The 21,547-nt window shown below is 43.1% G+C and overlaps 2 protein-coding genes across 3 annotated transcripts in view; one reads left to right on the top strand and one right to left on the bottom strand.

Annotated features, from left to right (window-relative positions):
• The window catches only part of PLEKHA8 (pleckstrin homology domain containing A8), a 49,244-nt gene extending 46,510 nt beyond the window's left edge, over positions 1-2,734 (bottom strand). The window contains exon 1 of the mRNA XM_039523371.1: positions 2,281-2,734. Coding sequence (XP_039379305.1) covers positions 2,281-2,320 — 40 coding nt within the window. The 5' untranslated portion in view covers positions 2,321-2,734. The remainder of the gene's footprint in view (positions 1-2,280) is intronic.
• A 176-nt stretch (positions 2,735-2,910) lies between these two features.
• Positions 2,911-17,876, top strand: FKBP14 (FKBP prolyl isomerase 14). 2 transcript variants are annotated; one of them, XM_039523375.1, is made up of 5 exons: positions 2,911-2,978; positions 3,442-3,562; positions 5,851-6,002; positions 9,978-10,105; positions 16,455-17,876. In XM_039523375.1, the coding sequence occupies exons 2-5, from the start codon at positions 3,504-3,506 to the stop codon at positions 16,611-16,613; spliced, it is 498 nt and encodes a 165-aa protein (XP_039379309.1). In that variant the 5' UTR covers positions 2,911-2,978; positions 3,442-3,503; the 3' UTR covers positions 16,614-17,876. The 2 variants fall into 2 exon arrangements, with proteins under 2 accessions (XP_039379309.1, XP_039379308.1); XM_039523374.1 differs by lacking the exon at positions 2,911-2,978 and having other exon boundaries at positions 2,990-3,562.
• The last annotated feature ends 3,671 nt before the right edge of the window (positions 17,877-21,547 follow it).

Below are 21,547 nucleotides of genomic sequence, written 5' to 3'. Positions count from 1 at the left end.
TCCCCATTTTACTGAGGGGGAATTGAGGCAGAGACACAATAGCACTGGAGAAACATCTGTCAGCTAGATCCTGCCAATTTTCAACCCAACCTCCAAAAATCTGTCTAAACAGAGGAACAAGTGTAGCATCTCTTAGTGCACCACTAAACCTAAATCAAGTTGCTATCTAGTGCAGCAGCACAAGAACACGGATCCAGCATCTGGATCCCATGGGATCCAGTCTGGGATTAAACAGACAAACACCACCACCAAGAAACACAGACAACCAACTAATCCCAAAACTCTAGTGGCTAAATAGAGAAGAAATGCAGTTGCTCAAATTTAATTGAAAAATTCAAATTGCAATGCATCACGGCTCAGTACACCACAAAGTAACATATCCAAACACCTGGAACTGGTCAGGCTTCAAGTTCCCAAACTGTACCGTCAAAGTAGACAACAGCTGCTTCTACCAGAAAACAGCTACTTAACTAGAAAAATTCAGGCCCCATCACAATCCAGTACAAGAACACCACAAAAACACATATCTGGCACTTTGGTCTTATCAGACCCAGCTATGTTTTAGCCACAGATCTCTAGATTTTATTGCATAAATGGAGACAAAGCGTTTCTACTTCACCATAAAAATCTGGCTGGACCTGGCACCAGGGAAAAATCCAAGTAGACCAGGATCCAGCAGGTATTGCCTATTTTTTTTTCACTTAGATCCTCAAAATTTAGCCTTATAGATAGAATTTTGAGAGTTCACAACACAAGGTCTATTGTGACTCTCACATATTTGGAGTTTTTCTTAAAGCCACAGTTCTTGGACCACCCTAAATACAACAGACTCAGCTTTTTTTTTTAAATGTATAAAAAGTGTTTGGCCCTAATGGTTGCTGAAAAACATTGGTAAATGTGACCTTAACAGCTCAAAACTCAGAGGGAAAATAAAAAAAATTCAAAACTAAATTTTAAAAAACCCTCATGATTTTTCAAGCCAGAATTAGGATTTTTAGGGGGGCTGAGTCAGGATTTTTTAATGTTTGGGGTTGGCAATTCTGTAGACAGCATGTGTCCTTTCATATCAGATAAATCTATGTACATTGTATTTTAATGAAGCCAAAATAAACAAAACTTAACCTCTTGACTTTTCTAGATGCAGCTTAATTTTATGACCCATCTCATCTTGCAGAAGTGGATGATCACATTATGTGTGGTTTTAGCCAATCAGCTCTCGACTGAGATTTCCAAAGCAGTCTAGAGGATTTAGATCTTCCATTAATTTTAAGCACATTTCAATGGAAGGTGTGTTTAAAAATCCTTGGGACTGCTATATAAATCTCAGGGCACCAGCTTTAGACTGGGGCTGGGATGCATCCAGATGCAGATTTTGCCAATCAAATTGAAGCTGCTACAATGGCTTTCTATTTAGATTGTAAATTTTGGAGTTTGTGGCTAAAGACAGCCAAGATCCAGCTGGATTCCGGTGCCACACCTGGATTTTTACAGCACTCATGCTCTGGGTTATAGGTAGGGTTGCCAAGTTCCTTATTACCAGGGATGTCCCTTATTTTTTCCATCTCTGTACAAGATCAGGAGTTGCTGAATGCTGCAAAAAGCAGCAAGAAATACCTCTGGTGAATGTAGGTGAGTATTACTGCTTATTATTATGATTGATGATGATAACAACATCAGGAGGATGGATCTCTTATTTTTAAGATACAATGCTGGCAACCCTATGTATCAGGCAGGGTCTATTGGTTTTGGGTGCCATAAAGTAAAAAAAAATTGTTTTGCGTTTTTGCATTAGAAATACAAAGCTGTACAAGCTCCAGGATCAAGGCTGTACCAGTGCCCGGATTTTTATGGTGAAGTAGGTACGCTTTGTTTCCATATATGCAATAAAATCGAGATGTCTATGATTAAAACACTGCTGGATCTGACAAGACCCGGGCGCCGGGTATGTGTTTTTGTGGTGTTCTAGCACTGGCTGGGAGGCACATTATGTCTGGGTCCACGTGCCAGACTTAGGGTTTGCCAACACCCTGCTCTTTGGGAGGTGCCAGGGTTCGGTTTTCCCGATGCAGTGGGAGCGGCTAGCCTGGCTCTCCCGAGTGAGGGATCCATTTGGGACCCTAGGGACAAAAGTCAGCAGGATCTAACGTGCACCTTTGCCCCCGCCCCAGCAACTCCCGCATCTACAGAATCGCGTCCCGGCTGACCCCCACCCCCCGCCCGCCCAGGCTGCCTCAGGCAGGCACCACTCGCAGGGCTGGAGGAAGAGGGGAAGGCACTCACCGCTCAGATAGTTGGTCCACTTGTACAGCACCCCCTCCATGGTGGCAAGGGCCCCCCCATCCAGCTCTGCTCGGGACAGGGGAACTCCCTGCCCCCCCCCTGCCCTTTTAAGCCTTCAACCACCCCCTGCGCCCCACCGCAAAGCCACCGACACCCAGGGCCATCCTGGGGCTTGTTTCAGACAGACCCTCCCTGCCCCCGCTCGCACTACGCGTCTAGCGCACAGCCAAAGGCTTCCGCATCCCCAGGCGCCGCCTCACAGCTCCGCGAGGAGACGGGCTGTGTAAGCCGGCCCCGGAATAGCCACCACGTGACTAGCGTGCGCGGAGTCGGGAAGGGAGCCGATGAACCATCCAAAGCCCGTGGCTTCCGGGAACCAATAAGAATGCTGATCCGGCAACAGCGCCACCCAATCGGAGGCGCACGGGAATCGATTCAATTGTGTGAGGATTCCAACAAGGCCGGACAGCGTCCGAACGTTCTCTTCCGGGAGCACCAATCACTTTCGGCGAGCGCTGATCGGCGCTGGCTGTCGGTTGGGCGGGAGGGAAAACAGATAGGTCTGCGTTCCAATATATGGCGACATTTTCTGTCCCGCCCCCTAGGGAGAACCAATCAGAGGAAGAGGAGCCAGGCTCATGTAGGCAGGGGTCCGCCAGCTGAAGTTTTGAGCCTGGTTTGGGATGAGTTTGCCACGTGTGCGTGCTGCTGGGGAGGGACAGGCGGGAGGGAGGGGGTGAGCCGAGGGTGGATGTGGCTCCCTCCTCTTCCCCCAGCTCCACCCACCTCTGCAGGGGGCTGGAGCCCCTGGGGAGCCTGATTACAGCGAAACCTGCCTTAAGTGCCCTGCAAAACTCACAGCCTGGCCGCATCGGTGTGCAAGGAAAGACCGAATCCTCTCGTGCTGACAATATTGGGAGCACTTTAAGGCGGCTGCGAAAGGCACTGAATGTAACTGACCCAGGAGGAGGAGAGGGGAGGGTCCTTGCTCCAGGCTCCCAGCTATATAAAACTCCTTTATGCAGCCGTCACCTAGATTTTTTTTTCTTTTTGAGAAAATAGCCCTTGCTGTGACTGACTCAAGGATGAGGGTTGCATTTTGGGCTCCCCTTTTCTGTATGGTTGTTACCTGTGTGACTGGGGCTCTTATCCCAGAAGCAGAAGTGAAGATTGAGGTGCTCCAGAAGCCATTCATCTGTCAGAGGAAAACCAAATGGGGGGATATGATGTTGGTGCATTATGAAGGCTACTTGGAAAAAGATGGTTCAATGTTTCACTCCACGTAAGTAACTCTTTCAAGCATGTAAGATAAATACATATAACTAAGACACTAGGTGCTGGTTTAAAGCTTTCGCTGGCAATTTTGGTGATCTTTAAAAAGAGATTAGATGTGTGGATAGTGATTGCCGAAGCTCCATTGCACTAGGATATATGTGTAAAACAGCTAACCCCATCAATATATCCATACCCCAATATACTCATTTTAACAATAAAGTGTCCCTAATTAATTCCCTCTCTTGAAATATAACTGATGGAATGTACTTGGTTTTGTTGTTTTTTAATTTTCTCTTAAGGATGTGATCTGTGTTCCCCACTTTCTTCCTCTTCACCCTCACTTCCAATGAAGACCGAAAAATAAAACTAGCCAAACATCCAAGTTGCTCCATACAGACAGACTCTCATGGAGCCCCTTGAAGGATGGGGGCCTTACGCAACGTTTTACAATTCAGATATTGGCCTCAAACTTGCAAATATACACGTTTAACTTTTATGCTCATAAATAGTCTTGAGTAGCTCCGTGGGGCTTCTCATGTGCAGAAAGGGACATCTGATTATAGAACAAGTTTCCAGAGGAGATTGGGCCAATCCAGAATCTCTCTCTAGGAAACTTTGTAGAACCTTTCACTTTAAAAAGTAATTTCCATTACAGGAAAAGTTGTAATTGCAACATGGACATCTTCTATCTAAACATCACTCTTCCCCTCGCCTCACCTCACCACCCACCTTCCCCACCCCCAAAAATTCCCTAAAACAAATCAACCCCAAAAAAATCTACTATTTTTTTAAACAGACATTTTATCTCCAAAAGGGAGAAGAGCCAGAAATTCCATGAAGTCAGCTTCACTACTGATACTGAGTTTACATGAAACTCAGATGCTATGGTGATGAGGAGCAGTGAACATGCTTAAATGTTTGCAGGCGAGGTCCATAATATGTCTTTCTACAAGAGTCCAACTAGTACCGACTGCTTGTTCTTTCTTTACAGATCAGTCTTAACTAAAATCTCTCACCAAATTGTGTCTTTCAGTATCTGGTCAATACAGCTGGTCAGAAAAATCAGATAAAAACAAAATATCAATGAAAATGGTGACAAATTTTCACAGTGTTTTCAACCAGCTATATTGGTTAAGAAAGATTCTAATGTACAGCTCTGAAGTGCTTAGATTTAAACTAAACAAAATTGGGCCTGGTCATTACTTGGATGGGAGACTTTGTAGAAAATCCAAATGCTCCATAAAATGGTTTTTGAGGCACTTTTTTTTTCTATTGTAGTACAACTAATAATATTCCATCATAGTACACAGCAGCACTGAGCTGCTAGCAGTGACTTCTGAATGATGCCTAAAGTAGACGTCCTGAGTCTTGTAGTTGCTAAGGCCCCATTCCAGCAAAGTACTTGAGCATGTTCTTTATTTGAAATGTGCAAGTGTCCCATTCAGATCTAAGTGAGCATTTGAACATGCACTTAAAGTTAAGCACGTGTTAAGTCCCATGGAAGTCAGTGGGATTGAATTCAGTGCAATTTTATTGACTTATTTAACAACATATTTAGAAAAAATGAGTGTGATTACTCGCATGGTTAAGAGCATTGGATTGGTGCCTAGGAATCCTATGGTATGCTGTACAGTGGTTATCGCCCTGGTATACTAGCCAAATTTCAGTTTGGAAGGGAGGGGTTACGTTCTACCTATCTAAACTAAAATTTCTCCCTGTATCCATTTACTTCCTCTGTGCTAAACTTACACATCAGTTGTGTAGTGTTGTTGGTTCATAATGGCTGCTGTGAGTTTCTACCTGACATGGTTATTTCAAAAGACAAACACAGTTAACAATTTAATACATACTACATATTTTACAATATACCATCGAGGTTCAGAAACAAATCTCAGGCTTTATTGTCTACCAACTAATCAATACAGCCATGACTGTATGTTCTTAACAGTATGATTCCATTTCTACAATGATCAGTAACTAAATGGAAACCAGTGATCAGAGATACAAATTATTAGATTTGCTGCTTCCAGTACAAAAAGAAAATGTGCTGGCTTTAGGCACCAACATCTTCATGTGTAGGGTGAAGTTTTATTTTTAATTTCACTGCTTTTTCCTATGCTTCAGATGTGCAAGGACTAGGTCTGCTGTCACTAAAGAGGTGCAACGTTATTGTTTAGGGGTTTAGTGCTGTAACTTTGCAGTATGAGTCAGTTCAGCCATTTAGTATAATGGTTACTCTTCTTGGACGTACTAAACAATTTAGGGACTAAAATATTTTGTTCCATTTTGTTCCAGCCACAAGCATAACAATGGTCAACCTATGTGGTTTACACTTGGCATAAAGGAAGCCATTAAAGGCTGGGACAAAGGTTTGAAGGATATGTGTGTAGGAGAAAAGCGGCAACTAACTATTCCTCCATCCCTTGCTTACGGAAAAGAAGGAAAAGGTAATACTTTTAAATCCTCCTCAAGCTCAACGCATTCCTAAACCTGTATTGTTACCTCTTTTGTCCTAAACAGCTAACAGATTTTTGAGGTCTTGTAGGTTGTTTCCATTAGGAAGAGAAATTGATGCAATCCTGCTTATTTACAAAGAATGTACATAAAGTCCTGTTTTCCTGAACACAATAGGAATCAAGCAGCAGGAGATGGAACTGTGAACAAAGAAATTAAGGCCATGGCTACCCTTGCAAATTTGCAGCGCTGCAGCAGGGTATGAAAACACACCCTCTGCAGCGCTGCAAATTGCAGCGCTGCAAAGCGCCAGTGTGGCCAAAGCCCCAGCGCTGGGAGCGCGGCTCCCAGCACTGTACGTTATTCCCCACAGGGAGGTGGAGTACAGACAGCGCTGGGAGAGAGCTCTCCCAGCGCTGGCGCTTTGACTACACTTAGCGCTTCAAAGCGCTGCCGCGGCAAGTGCAAGTGCAGCCATAGCCTAAGGGTATGGCTACACTTACGGTTTGCAGCGCTGGTCATCCAGCTGTGTAGGAGCAGCGCTGGTGTGTGGCCACACTCACAGCTACCAGCGCTGGTGTGTGGCCACATTTGCAGCATTTGCAGCGCTGTTGGGAGTGCTGCATTATGGGCAGCTATCCCAGCATTCAAGTGCACCAACGTGCTTTTCAAAAGAGGGGGGTGGAGGGTGGTGTACTGTGACAGGGAGCGGGGAAGATAGAGAGTGGATTTTTGGAGCCAACACTGTGTGTTAGCTTCCTGGATTGGAAAAATCACAAAATGTTCATGAGCCCTTAGTCTTAACTCTAATTGCAAACAGCCTGCCTCCAACACGGACTGCCCCCTGTTTCACTCACTCCCTGTGGTGTATTGTGACAGGGAGCGGGGAAGAGAGAGATTGGAAAAATCACAAAATGTTTGCGAACCCTAACAGCCTGCATCCAACACTGTTTCCCCTGCCTCTCATTTGATCGTTCACAGCCAGGTATAGATAGCTCCTGTTTGCTGTGATCAGTGTTTGTTTTTATAGATAAGCAGTTCAAACGGAGCTCGATCGGCTCCGTTCTGTTTCATTCACTCTGCCTGCCTGCCTCTCATTTGATTGTTTACAGCCAGGTACAGAACGGAGCTCCGATCGGAGCTCGTTCACAACAAAACAAAGAGAGGCTGCATAACAAAACAAAGAGAGTAATTTATAAAAGCATTCTGGGATACACCTTATTCCCTGGAGGCCAATCACAGCGCTGGTGTGTGGCCACACTTGATGACCAGCGCTGCAGCACCAGCGCTGGAATCCTTATTCCCCATGCTGAGTGAGGTGTACGGCCAGCGCTGCAGCCAGGGAGTTGCAGCGCTGGTGGAGGCTTTCCAGCGCTGCAACTCGCCAGTGTAGCCATAGCCTAAGCCTCTTTCCAGCCAGCACTCAACCCAAAAACTCTCTCCCTTAGCTCTTTCTCAATGTCAAGTTCTTCTCTGGCTGTTGGCCTTCCTTGCTGCCTTCTCAGTATGTTTCTATGGCATGTGTGCTGATACACATCTGGAATCACATCAGGCCTCTGCCCCTCTGTTTGTTAGACCACTGGGAAATCCCAGCCATTTCCCAGGCTTGCTATGGTCTTGTATTTGGATAGGGGTTTTCCATTGTTTCAGCTATTGCTAAACAAAGAGGCATTTAATTGTTCCAGCATTTAGCCCGCCCTGAATGGAAGTCAGCTATTGCACTACTTCAACAAGGTGGTGTGACTGACCAGCCCCTAGCACAGCAGTAAGGATATCCACTGTAAAGACTTGTCTCTCCGCTGTAGTAGTGATTTATCAGAATTAATGGTGGTAATGTGGCTCTGCATCACTTTATCTAGCTTTAGCAGTGATTTTTTCACTTTCCAAGATGACAAACAGTTCCAGATGTCTCTTTGGGACAAGAGAGTCCAAACTGGAGATAGCTAGCTGTTGGGCTACAACATTAAGTGATTTATAAAAAATATTATTATTATTAGAACTGTTAATAGGGCTAAGTACTTGCATCATGGGGGTTGCCTGTGTCATGTGGCTCTAAGGCAATGTGTGACCTTTAATGCAGATGGAGTAAGTATTCTCTAAGGAAATTTAACTCTTCTGCTATGCCTTCTCATAATACAAAACTAGTTTAGGAATTGGGAATACTTGACCCCATATACTATGTGTGTGTGTGTATTCTGGCAAAATTGGAGGAGCAAGAGGTGGAGGGCAACTAAACACACTTTCCCTTAAAATAAAACTTTCAGTTATAGCTTTCTAGAAGCACTGGCTTTTGTCTTCCAGAAATGATGCAATAATGAAGCTTTTAACATGCAATTTAAATTAATGCACCCTGGCTAGTCTTTTGCCAGCAGGACACCCATGGTGCCTAATTCTCTACTACCATGCCAAGGTGTAAATAACTACACGGAGAGGATGTCAAATGCTACCATTTTCACTTAGTGCCACTTTATGCACACTTATTTAGCACAAGCGTAAATAATTACGATACAAGGCGGTGGCGAGCTAGCCCCCAGATTTCTAAGGAAGAATTGTCAATACACACCATGCTACTTTGTTTTGTATATTTAAAGGCCTGCTGAAGAGTTAAACAAACCTGACAGTTGCCATAAGAAATAGTTTGCTTCAGAAAACTTTGTAAGTGTGTGCGCCTGCGTACAGCTCTTTTCAAATAATACACTCAGCAGGTATGTGGAATAACCGGTCCATTTTCTTTCTTCAATGCATACATGCTGTCCCCAGGCCCTTCATCCTTGGTGCTGCCCTTGATCTCTCACCTGGAAAATGAGTTGCACTCTTTCCTGTCACCTTAAGAAGAATCACCACCCACTCACTGTCCCCTTTCAGTTGTGCACATGCTAAAAGGCTGTTAGAATCTCTCTTACTGTGAGTCAGAGTATCTGAGCTTTCTGGAGATCATTAGCACCCTGTCAGGCAAGTAGTAGAAGAGATGGCATGGAGGAAACTGTTTCAGAGCTGTGAGGATATTGTTAGGGGCAGGGAGCTGTCATCTGGGAGCAAAAGCAAGGATGTGTATTCTACTCCTGTAGGCGTTGCACAGCAGGCACAAAATTAAGTGGAGTGTCAACGATGAAAATGTGCTTCTGATAGCTGTGTGCCTCAAATGTTAATCATTTAAATGATCTTACTGACTGGACCTAAATGCTAAAAGATAACATGTTGGTAAAGCCAGTGTGTGATAAATTCCAACCATTCTGAGCCAAAAGTGGACTGTTTTCTGCGTCGCCATCAGAAAACCAGCAGCCTATTCAAGCATCTAAAATGAAGTAATTCACTTAGTGCATGTACACTGAGCACACAAGTACAATCAGATTAACCAACAACGTTATTTAAAAGGTTGGAATTCTGCGCTACAGCCCTAGAGCCAGCAATGAGAGGATCACCCCAGCATAGAGCAGTCCTGTGACATCTTTCCCATCTCTGCTGCTGATATAGGGAACATGGCCAGGGCTTTCTTAGGCTCTGGCTATCCTCAGCTGCCATATCTGCGGCCTATTGGTGCCATCCGCAGCCAGCCTAATTTAGATCCCCATTCAAGATGGGGCAGTAAGGAGACCACCTTTTACAAAACTAGCTCCTGATCTACGCTCTGCTGCTTGAGGCTGACAGATCCAAGAACCTTGTCTTTTCAAAACACTTGTTGTTTGTGGATTGACTTAAATGCATACCTGTCTTCAATGGGATGCATGTGTAAAGTAACATATGTGTTTCACTCGCAGCAGGATCAGAGGCCACTTACAGTTTGAATGGGTCAAATCCATACCTGCACTCTACCACACACACAGTAATCCTTATTAATTCAGTCACTAGCAATCCTAAACAACTTTAATGAAACTGGATTAATAGAAGACTTTGCCCAAATATTGATGGACTTTCTAAGGTACTGAATGTAACACTTAATTTGTCTCAATGTTTAACATCTTCGGTAGGAAAAATTCCACCTGAGAGCACACTGATATTCAACATTGACCTTCTAGAAATTAGAAGTGGACCGAGATCTCACGAGTCATTCCAACAGATGGATCTTAATGATGACTGGAAGCTATCCAAGGATGAGGTGAGTGTGCTAACTAACTACTCAACAAAGTTAAACAAATTAAATAAAGTGAAAAGAACAGGAGTACTTGTGGCACCTTAGAGACTAACAAATTTATTTCAGCATAAGCTTTCGTGGGCTACAGCTCACTTCATCAAATGCATAGCATGGAACATACAGTAAGAAGATATATAATACACAAAGAGAGAGAGAGAGAGAACATGAAAAGGTGGAAGTTGCCATACCAACTCTAAGAGGCTAATTAATTAAGATGAGCTATTATCAGCAAGAGGAAAAAAAACTTTTGTAGTGATGATCGAGATGGCCCTCTGTGTGTGTGTGTGTGTGTGTGTATATCCTTACTGTATGTTCCATTCTATGCACCTGATGAAGTGGGCTGTAGCCCATGAAAGCTTATGCTCAAATAAATTTGTTAGTCTCCTGTTCTTTTTGCGGATAAAGACTAACATGTCTGCTACTCTGAAACCTGTCCTTAAATAAAGTGAACTCTTTACAAAAGGGAACTCTTCCTTTTCATAAAAGGTTGAAGTGAAATTTAATATTTGTCAAAAAAGGGTCTAGTGGACTAAGGCTTGATCTAGCTAGTGCTAGGCAAGGGCCTTTAGTCTATAGAGACTGCTCATGTGCAGGATGGAGGCCGAGGTTAACATAACATAAGAATGGCCGTACTGGGTCAGACCAAAGATCCATCTAGCCCAGTATCCTGTCTTCCAATGGTATCCAGTGCCATGTGCTTCAGAGGGAATGAACAGAACAGGTAATCATCAACTGATCCATCCTCCTGTCGTCCATTCTTAGTGTGGTTTGAACCACTTAGAATTTTTATATTAATTTGTGTGACTTAAAACTTTTTAGAAGTTAAAGATTACTTTAAACTTTGTCAGTTTCTGGTTTTTGTACCACAGCTTAGATTTCAAATCTTACTGCTGTAACACCAACATCCGATGGCACTTCATCATGTGACCTTCCTGAAAGGACGCAGCCTTCAACATTGTTTATCCTCTGCTGGCCAGTTTTCTAATTGGGAATCTGCTTTAATATAGAACTTAATGGTGGAAAGAACTGCAGGTTTCAACACTTATTCTTCAAACACAGGTCAAAAAACTATTTAAGTGGTGGTTTATTTTATTTTAAACTGAAAATCAAAAACTCTCTAGCCAGGCAGGCTTCTGCATGTACAACAATCCTATCCTGGATCTTTCCTGGTATTTCAGACTTGTTTCCTTCCTATTGAATTATACCAGTGCATACCAGCTATACAGTGTAGCTTTTGTGATGAGCCAAAACATCCATTAGGGCAGGGATTCCCAAACTGTAGGCTGCAACACAGTCCCAGGTGGTTCACTGTGGGTGAAGTCTGGGGGCGGTGGGGGCATGAGGGCTGTTGCTGCCCTGCTTCCCAAAAATTATATATGTTGGTGGAGTGGCAGCTGATGATGGCCCCCACCCAGTGCCCTGTTTCCCGGGCAGTCAGAGCATGTGAGGCAGGCCAGGGTGCTGTGTGAGTGACTGGGGCAGGCCTGCCAGCTGCTGAGCTCAAGGCACTCAGCGTGCTGCTGAGGTGGAAGGTGTTGGTGGGGGCTGGCTGTGGCATCTGCCTAGCCCTTTTGCCCTCTCACTGGCCCTGGTCCCTGCTGAGGCGAGGGGCCTTGCGTGCCCTGCAGTGCCCTCTACCTGATGGATGCATGTTAATAGTGGGCCACGATGCCTACTGCAGCTGCACAGGTGGGCCTCGGGGGGGAAAAGTTTGGGAACTCCTGCATTAGGGGGCTAGGTGAGACCACAAAACAACTTTTTTGTTTTCAGTCGAGGACAGGAATTAGAGCTTAAAGACTGATCCAGTTCACTAATGCACTGTGTTAGCCAGCCTTGCAAATTATCGATATATTAATGCCTGTTGATTTACCATAACACATGCTACAAAACAGTGTACAGATGTGGATACAACAGATTTTAAAACTCAGAAGATATGACCCATTGGCTTGGTGTTAAATCAATCCTAAACAAATCTTGGGTATTGTAGGGTAAGTCATCTGTAATTACCTAATTTACAGTATCTTCCTACCTCAGTAGAACGTTGTAGGGTTTAGAACTCTAAGGATTTAAGATGGATAAACTTCAAACAACTGAATGAGGATTGAGTTGTCACTCAGAATAATTAAATGTTACCTATGCAGACTCGTACAAGGAGATAACTGTATGTTCCAGCAGTGAGTTTAAGTAATTTTTAAATACATGTCTCATAGGTAAGATTTTTATTGTGGGGTTTTTCTGGTGTCAGAATAATTTTTTTTTTAATATAGTGATTTCTGTTCCCGCAGTAAATGCTGGTAGTGGACAGTTTCCCAAATATATTTTGGTCTGGAAACTCAACCCAATAAGTTGATAAAGATCTGAGGTTAATTTTTTGTTTGTTTGTGGGTTTGTTTGGTTTTTTTTTTTTTTGTTAGGTGGATATTACACTATCGTCTGATATTTGTGAGCTAGAGAAATTATTTTGCTCTCTAAATAACTGGAAGCCAAAAATTTCCATTCTATAGTTATATTCACTTTACAGTACAGACAAACTTAAATGACAGTTTTCTGGCATATACCCTAAAGCTATGATGACTTTTGCCTTCTATTTTTATTGTCTTAGATACCAAAGACCTTGCTATCATTTCTGAGTTAGGCTGCAGAAATCTATCAGACAAGCTTATATCCTTAGTGACGATGGGACATACCGTATATACTTGTTCATAAGCCGAATTTTTTTTTTAGTAAAAAAGGGAAGCACCAGAGAAGGGGGTCGGCTTACGGGTATAGAGAGGGAGAGGTGGGACACAGCCCCTCCCCCCCAACAGAGGGAGCAAGGAGAGGCAGCACAGCCAGCAGAGATAGAAGGGAAGAGGCAGGGGCCAAAGTCTCTCTGCTTCTGACCACACTGCTCTCCCCCCAGCCTCCAAATCAGCTGCAGCTCCAGGGCTGGCAGGCTGCAGCCGTGCTGCTCGGCCCCACCCCCCAGACCAGGCTGTGGCTGCACCACCCAGCCCGCCACAGCACGCTGCGGCCATGCCACCCAGCCCAGCCTGCTGGAACATGCTGCGGCCGCACTACCTGGTCTGGCCCACCGGAGCAGGCTGTGGCCTTGCGGCCCAGCCTGCTGGAGCAGCTTCAGCCAGGCCAGAGACATCCTCCCCAGATAAGGTGGGAAGGGGAGAGTGGGGGGGTCCCGGGCTAGAGGGGGGGGGTTATGTAGGGGGTGGTCACAGGGGTTACTCCCCTGACTCCCAGCTTCTCCCCCCAAAAAAATTTCCCCACCAGTTGCTGTCCCGGCCTGTCAGGGTTAGCAGCTGGCACGCTGGGACACTTTGTTTACCTCGAGCGGCACGGAGGTAAACCTAACCATCTCAGCCCATCAGCAGCTTCTCCTGATGGCCCAGGAGCCAAAGTTTGCTGACCCCTGAATTACAGGGTCGGCTTATGAACAGGTTATAAAAAATTTCCATTTTTACTTATCCATCTTGGGGAGCGGGGGCTTATAAACAAACCGGCTTATGATTGAGAATATACGGTAGATATTTATAGTCTAGTACACCCGTAACAAATATGATAGCTTTTCCTAGGCCTGTCTCTTCTCCATTAACTGAATTTTAATAAAGTCTTTATGATGATAACTATTAGGGCTGTTGATTAATCATAGTTAACTCACGTGATTAACTCAAATTAATCGCGATTAATCACAGTTTTAATCACACTGTTAAACAATAGAATACCAATTGAAATTTATTAGTTTTTCTACATTTTCATATATATTGTATTCTGTGTTGTATTTGACATCAGTGTATTATTTTTATCAATTTTACAGTACAAATATTTGTAAACAAAAGAAATAGTATTTTTCAATTCACCTCATACAAGTATTGTAGTGCAAACTCTTTGTCATGAAAGTGCAACTTACAAATTGCTGAGACAAACAAGTTTGTTTACATTTATGGGAAGTAATGCTGCCTGCTTCTTGTTTACAATGTCAGCTTAAAGTGAGAACAGTATATTCGCATGGCACTTTTGTAGCCGGCATTGCAAGGTATTTACATGCCAAATATGCTAAACATTTGTATGCACCTTTGTGCTTTAGAAGCAGCAAAGAATCCTGTGGCACCTTATAGACTAACAGATGTTTTGCAGCATGAGCTTTCGTGGGTGAATACCCACTTCTTCGGATGCAAGCAGTGGAAATTTCCAGGGGCAGGTGTGTATATATAAGCAAGCAAGAAGCAAGCTAGAGATAACGAGGTTAGATCAATCAGGGAGGATGGGGCCCTGTTCCAGCAGCTGAGGTGTGAAAACCAAGGGAGGAGAAACTGGTTCTGTAATTGGCAAGCCATTCACAGTCTTTGTTTAGTCCTAAACTGATGGTGTTAAATTTGCAGATGAACTGGAGCTCAGCAGTTTCATACATACATACAGTCCCCAGCTCAAACCCCTCCAACGCATCATCAGGGATCTACAACCCATCCTGGACAATGATCCCACACTTTCACAGGCCTTGGGTGGCAGGCCAGTCCTCGCCCACAGACAACCTGCCAACCTGAAGCATATTCTCACCAGCAACTGCACACCGCACCATAGTAACTCTAGGTCAGGAACCAACCCATGCAACAAACCTCGATGCCAACTCTGCCCACATATCTACACCAGCAACACCATCACAGGACCTAACCAGATCAGCCACACCATCACCAGTTCATTCACCTGCACGTCCACCAATGTAATATATGCCATCATATGCCAGCAATGCCCCTCTGCTATGTACATCGGCCAAACTGGACAGTCTCTAAGGAAAAGGATAAATGGACACAAATCAGACATTAGGAATGGCAATATACAAAAACCTGTAGGAGAACACTTCAACCTCCCTGGCCACACTATAGCAGATTTTAAGGTGGCCATCCTACAGTAAAAAAACTTTAGGACCAGACTCCAAAGCGAAACTGCTGAGCTCCAGTTCATCTGCAAATTTAACACCATCAGTTTAGGACTAAACAAAGACTGTGAATGGCTTGCCAATTACAGAACCAGTTTCTCCTCCCTTGGTTTTCACACCTCAGCTGCTGGAACAGGGCCCCATCCTCCCTGATTGATCTAACCTCGTTATCTCTAGCTTGCTTCTTGCTTGCTTATATATACACACCTGCCCCTGGAAATTTCCACTGCTTGCATCCGAAGAAGTGGGTATTCACCCACGAAAGCTCATGCTGCAAAACATCTGTTAGTCTATAAGGTGCCACAGGATTCTTTGCTGCTTCTACAGAACCAGACTAACACGGCTACCCCTCTGATACTTTGTGCTTTAGCCACCTTTCCAGAGGACATGCTTCCATGCTGATGACACTCGTTACAAATTTAATTAACGCATTATTTTTTTTGTCTCTTGCTCTGTTTTACCCACATTCTGCCATATATTTCATGTTGTAGCACTCTCGGATGATGTTCATTTTATGAACATTTTCACTGCAGATTTCACAAAACGCAAAGAAGGTACCAATGTGAGATTTCTAAAAATAGCTACAGCGCTCAACCCAATGTTTAAGAATCTGAAGTACCCTCCAAAATCTGAGCAGAGCGAGGTGTGGAGCATGTTTTCAGAAGCCTTAAAAGAGCAACATTCTGAAACTACAGAACCCAAACCACCAAAAAAGAAAATCAACCTTCTGAGTCAGATGCTGAAAATGAACATGCGTTGGTCCACACTTTGGATTGTTATCGAGCAGAACCTGTCATCAGCATGGGTGCCTTTCCCCTGGAATGGCGGTTGAAGAATGAAGGGACATATGAATCTTTAGCACATCTGGCACGTAAATATCTTGCGACTCCGGCTACAACAGTACCATTTGAAGGCCTGTTCTCGCTTTTTGGTGACATTGTAAACAAGAAATGGGCAGCATTATCTCCTGCAAATGTAAACAAACTTGTATGAGTGGTTGGCTAAACAAGAAGTACAACTGAATAGACTTGCAGGCTCTAAAATTGTACATGGTTTTATTTTTGAATACAGGTTTTTTTTGTACATAATTCTACATTTGTAAGTTCAGCTTTCATGATAAAGAGATTGCACTACAGTATTTGTATTAGGTGAATTGAAAATACTGTTTCTTTTGGGTTTTTTTTTACTTGTAATAAAAATAAATAGAAAGTGAGCACTGTACACTTTGTATTCTGTGTTGTAATTGAAATCAGTATATTTGAAAATGTAGAAGACATCAAAAATATTTAAATAAATGGTATTATTTAACAGTGCAATTAATCACAATTAATGTTTTTAATCGCTTGACAGCCCTAAAAACTATTAATCTATCTTGCCCAACAGGTGAAAGCATATTTGAAGAAGGAATTTGAAAAGCATGGAGCACCAGTAAATGACAGCTATCATGATGTTTTGGCTGACGACATATTTGATAAAGAAGATGAAGACCATGATGGATTTATATCTGCCAGAGAGTTCACATACAAGCATGACGAGCTGTAGAGAAGCCTGACGGAATTTTCCATGAAGCAACTTATGGTGTCAAGTTTTTTGTAACATTTTTGATTCAGTGTTCAGCGCTGGCAGTTTCTAATGGAACAGAAGAAACACTACTTTTTTTTTTTCATACTCAAAAGATGATCCAAACTGTTTACTATTTTTAGGTATTGAAATTAAGCCTTTTTGTGCAGCAGTTGAAAAGGTTTATGCAGTAACAGTGGTTTTGGTTGTATGAACCCTTATTTTGTATTAACTTATTTTGCAATTATAAAAACAAAAACTTGCCATATAACAAACTTTCTAAAATGAAACTCCAGTGCTTTATCTGCCTTGCATTTCCTTCTTCTGTGCGTGCGCTTGAGCTCGCGCTCTCTCTCTCTCTCTCTCTCTCTCTCATTTAATAATATAAAGATGGTTTAATTTTAAATCAGTGACTTCAGTTATATGGCATTATTTTCCTTTGCAAATCTGTGTTTGGAAAAGCACAAGAAAAGAAGTGCCAACTAATTTTCCTGAAGCTGTCAAAAAGAGGTAGACTACAAAGGTGTGACATGTTATGAGCCTTCTCAGCTGTAGCAATATAGTGTAATCTACGTGGGACAGAATAAGAAAAATTACTGTCTTCCACTGGTTTATTTTTATAAATATAGTAAGCTTCCATAGTGCCCCAACAAACCAATGATTCATTTTGTGTTTATTTCAGTGATATGAGCCTAGAACCAAGGTAGGAGTTAGATGTTGCCAGTTATTTTTGCTATTTATTTAAACTGTCAGTTATTAACATTCCATTTGGGTTGGGGAGGGAAGGGCTATTTTTGAGATATTTGTACATGTATCAAGTTACAGCACAAAACCTACACTTAGTGGAATACTTACAATGCTAATCAGTATCTTATGCATTGGAATTAAGAAACTTGCATTGGTGCAGCGAGACCACATGTTTTCTTTGACCTACTAAATATACCTTAGGCTGAATGCTCAAGTTTTAAGTTGCTTAGCTATGAGGGGAAAAAGGTATCCTGAGAGGAAGTGAAATGGTCACAAGGACACCCACATTGGTACAATTCCTGTCACTGCCTTAAATAGTTATGGGGGTTTTGTTTTGTCTTTTTTACGTTGCCTGTTGGGGGAAAGTAGTATTTAGAGTTGCAGAGGTGTATACTGTAAAATGCAGTATGTTTCCCGCAGTATTTCATGAGTGGTACAAAAATAAATTGAAGACCAAGTGTGCTGATATTTTAAACAATAAAGTGACTTAGAAAAATATGTTCAAGGCATGAACGTCTTATTGTGCAACATTTGTCATGGAGAAAGTGGAAGATCTTTCTCTTTACCTGCTTGATATTGCTTAGTCTGTCTTGGGGAGTTAAACCAAAAGGAGCTCTAAGGAAGAGCAAGCAGGAAACAAAACAACAGCCAGCAACAAGATAAGACTTCATGGGAGTTAAGGGAATAGTGGCTGGGCTATCAATTGGGAAGATGCTGCTTCCAGGGGCCAGGCAAAATTGCACACCTGGCTCACCAAGGCTGGGGTCCCACGATAAAAGGGGCACTAAACAGTTAATCTTCCTTTAGAGATGGAGGGGGCTTCACTGGTCAAGGGCTGTTCGTGAAGAGCAGTCAGCCTGGGACGCAGGCCCAGTGCAATGCCAAAGGCAGCTAAGAATTCCAAATAAGATCTAAGCATACAGAGTTTGCTTTTCTCTGCTCTTGGGTTAATAGACAATTTGTCTGTTTGGAAGAAGCTGTTTAGAGTCTCACTTCAGTCATTCAGCTGCTGGTTACAGGATCTGAGGAAAGCTTCTTGCAAGTACCAATTACAGTCGGGTGTCTTGTGTTAACATGATTGGAAACGGGCTGTCACTCCAGAATCCAGGTGAGAGTGGTAGGGTTCTGGGGCTGCCCGGGGGCGGGGGGGAGGGCAAGTGGGGCAATTTGCCCTTGGCCCTGCAGGGGCCCCCATGAGAATATAGTATTCTATAGTATTGCAACTTTTTTCTATGGAAGGGGCCCCTGAAATTGCTTTGCCCCAGGCCCCCTGAATCCTCTGGGTGGCCCTGCAGGGTTCCACTAGGGAGAGGTGAAGATAAGAGTCTGTCATCTGCGGGGTGCACTCGTGAAGGTATAAAGTATTGCTCAAACTGTAACTATGGCAGGATGATGGGGAAATGCAGGGTATTGTAGCCTATGATCCAGTCTAAAGTGGGGTGAACTGAATTCCATTCTGTGAAGACTGCAGATAGCAATGTTGCCCACCCTGATGATTTTGTCTTTTTGTTTGTTTGATTTTTTTCCTTTTAAAGCCCCAGCTTCTAGAGTCAAGTGGAAATGTGATGATTTTAGCCTTCAGTTTTAAAGAAAAAGTAAATTTCTAGCCCTCGTGATGGTGAAAGCTTCAAAATGTGACCCTGGTGCACCCTAAACACTTAAAAAGCAGAAGGAAAATAAAAAGAACACCAAATCTATTATTTTAACATAATCTTAGGACTTGAAAGCCAATTTCATGATTTGTGGTGAGCCTGACTCATGATTTTTTGAACATTTGGCCTCTGGTAATACTGAGGTAGAGGTCTGTCACGTATAAGGGCTGCAGGAGAGATCACAGATGCAGCTCACCCCTGAGCTGTTAGTCTTGCTTTCCTTTGATACTTCAAACTATTGCTCTTCTGGAACAAGGGAGAGAATTCTCCCCTTGTGACTTCTCGTCCATATGTGCCACAATCCTGCTTTACGCACAGAAGTCCAACTTTAAGCCAGTGAGACTATGCACATTCTTAAAGCTAAGCATGTGCAGGAATGGAGCTATAGTCACTACAGTCTGTCAGTTAAGATATGTTAATTTGTAGCACCCTGCGCAGATACAAAATTTGTATCTGCAGCTGATCCACAAAAATAGTCTGTGGATATCTGCAGATTTTCAGGGCCCTATTAATTTGCAACAGAATCTGATCTTCTGAAACCAGTGGCGGGTGGAGGTGTTTGCTCTGAACTAAGCATTTTTTTTACTTCAGAAAATATTCCGTGCAAAGGGGGGAAAGGTCCTGTTATACAACTCGCTGCTTTGGGGAAAGAGGATGGGGGCTGTAATGGATGTGGGATCAGATGAAGATAAATTAGCACAAAGGTGCATATTTCTATTACTTTGATGCTTGGATTCCTTTCCTCTTTTCTACAAGAGATTTTTTTTTTTAAATATTACTTTTGGAATGTTATTGCAGTAGCTGACAAGCATGTTGTCTTTGGTTACTGCATCTCAGACGGGATAAAGGGTTCATGTAAGCATTGTGTGTCTCATGTTCAATGGAAGAGCTGGATTGGTGAAAGCTGTGAAGTTTTCCTATTACCAGTTAGATTCTTAAAAACGCTAATAGTGAAATAACTTAGCAAATGTATAAATACATAAATATATACACACACACACCACTAGAATATTAGAGCTTCAGGGGCCAGGTCCTTAGCTGTGTAACCTGGCATAGTTCTGCTGAAATCAGTGTAGCTATGGGGACTCCCAGCAGTAGAAGATCTACTTCCTTTGTTTGCGGTAGCTGTAAAAATCCTTCAGTTGTCAGTCTTGAGAGATTTGTTTTGAGCACAAGTCAGCAATAGGTTCAGGAAGCACGTTCAACAATTTTACCATTTGTGTATCTCTGTCAAGATGAGACGACTTCTTGGGTACAAATAATTCTGGGCTGGTCTACACTAGGGAAAAAAAATATATAGATAACTTCAGCTCAGTGAATAATAACGAGCTGAAAGTCGTATCTTATCGATAATCGACTTACCGATCGTGGCGTGCGATCGGGGGGGGGTCCGCTCTCGCCTCCGCGCCACCGCGCCACGGGTTTGGAGTGGGGGTGGAGAGTTGGCGCGCGCGGATCGATATATATCGATATATGAGATCGCGATATATATCATCCTAATCCGATATCACGTCGATACGCGCGCCGGTGATGGTGTAGACGTAGCCTCTGACTGTATTGCTGAAGTACACCTGCTAGTTAATCCATAGGCTATACTGCCAGTAGGATCATTGTGCCTGCGATAAAGATGCAGCCGATGTAACTAACATTAAAGGAAGAGGGAAAATTTGTAACTGTTTGGTACCTGGTGAAATTTCAAGTGGGTTGTGCATGCAGTATATACTTTCATAGAAACAAACTTTTTTAAATGTTTGTAAATGTTGTGCTGAAGACCTGGAGATTGCTCGTTAGTGATATTATAATGTACTGGGGCTCTTCTCTGCAGTTGTGTAGCCTGCTGTGCCTTCTACAGTTTCCTTACTGTTTTGTGGTTATGTAAGACAGTACACACTGTGCTCATTCACAGCTGCCGTATAGTGATTAGAGACTGAATCCTTCACCCATTGAAGGCAATGGGAACAGGATCATCCCTAAAAGCCCATTTTATATGTAAATTTTAGATTTGCTATGTTTTAGAACAAGACAGCTTTTGTCAAGGCTTTGGGAGTCCTGCTTATATACTGAAATTGTTTTAAAGACTTTCTTGCTGTCTTTCCTTATGATGATGAAATTCTATGTAATATTACTGTTTACACGTTTTGATCTGTTAGCCATTATTTGAGGTCTTGAAGGTTGTGTCTATTTGGAGGAGAAATTGATGACAGAGTCAGGAATTTCTTTAATCCAACTCAGTTGATTTACAAAGAATGTAAATAAAACCCTGTTTCCCTGAACACAGCAGATTGTTTATTTGTGTTTTTTTTTCTCCCCCTCACACTTGCAAGCCTCTTTCCAGCCAGCACTCCACCCAAACACACTCTCTTAGGATCATGGTACAAGTGTTTCTCTGGCTGTCCCTAAGGCCTCCTTGCTGCCTTCTCTGTACCTTGTGGAATTTCTAGCTGTTTCTCTCTCCTCTCTTGCACGCATGCGCACACACACACCCTCCCTCCCTCTTCCAAATTAATACCCAGTCCC

Source organism: Mauremys reevesii, linkage group 2 (genome assembly GCF_016161935.1).
Source record: "Mauremys reevesii isolate NIE-2019 linkage group 2, ASM1616193v1, whole genome shotgun sequence".
Lineage (NCBI taxonomy): Eukaryota > Metazoa > Chordata > Testudines > Geoemydidae > Mauremys > Mauremys reevesii.
Note: the sequence above shows the minus strand (reverse complement) of the source record. Positions and strands in the feature narration are given on the sequence as shown.

What these genes read in the sequence shown, in the direction of transcription:
- FKBP14 (XM_039523374.1), top strand. Translation starts at nt 3,300, where the DNA reads ATGCAGCCGTCACCTAGATTTTTTTTTCTTTTTGAGAAAATAGCCCTT. An exon ending in GGTTCAATGTTTCACTCCAC is followed by an intron (nt 3,563 to 5,850) that starts GTAAGTAACTCT and finishes ATTTTGTTCCAG; the next exon opens with CCACAAGCATAACAATGGTC. An exon ending in GGAAGCTATCCAAGGATGAG is followed by an intron (nt 10,106 to 16,454) that starts GTGAGTGTGCTA and finishes CTTGCCCAACAG; the next exon opens with GTGAAAGCATATTTGAAGAA.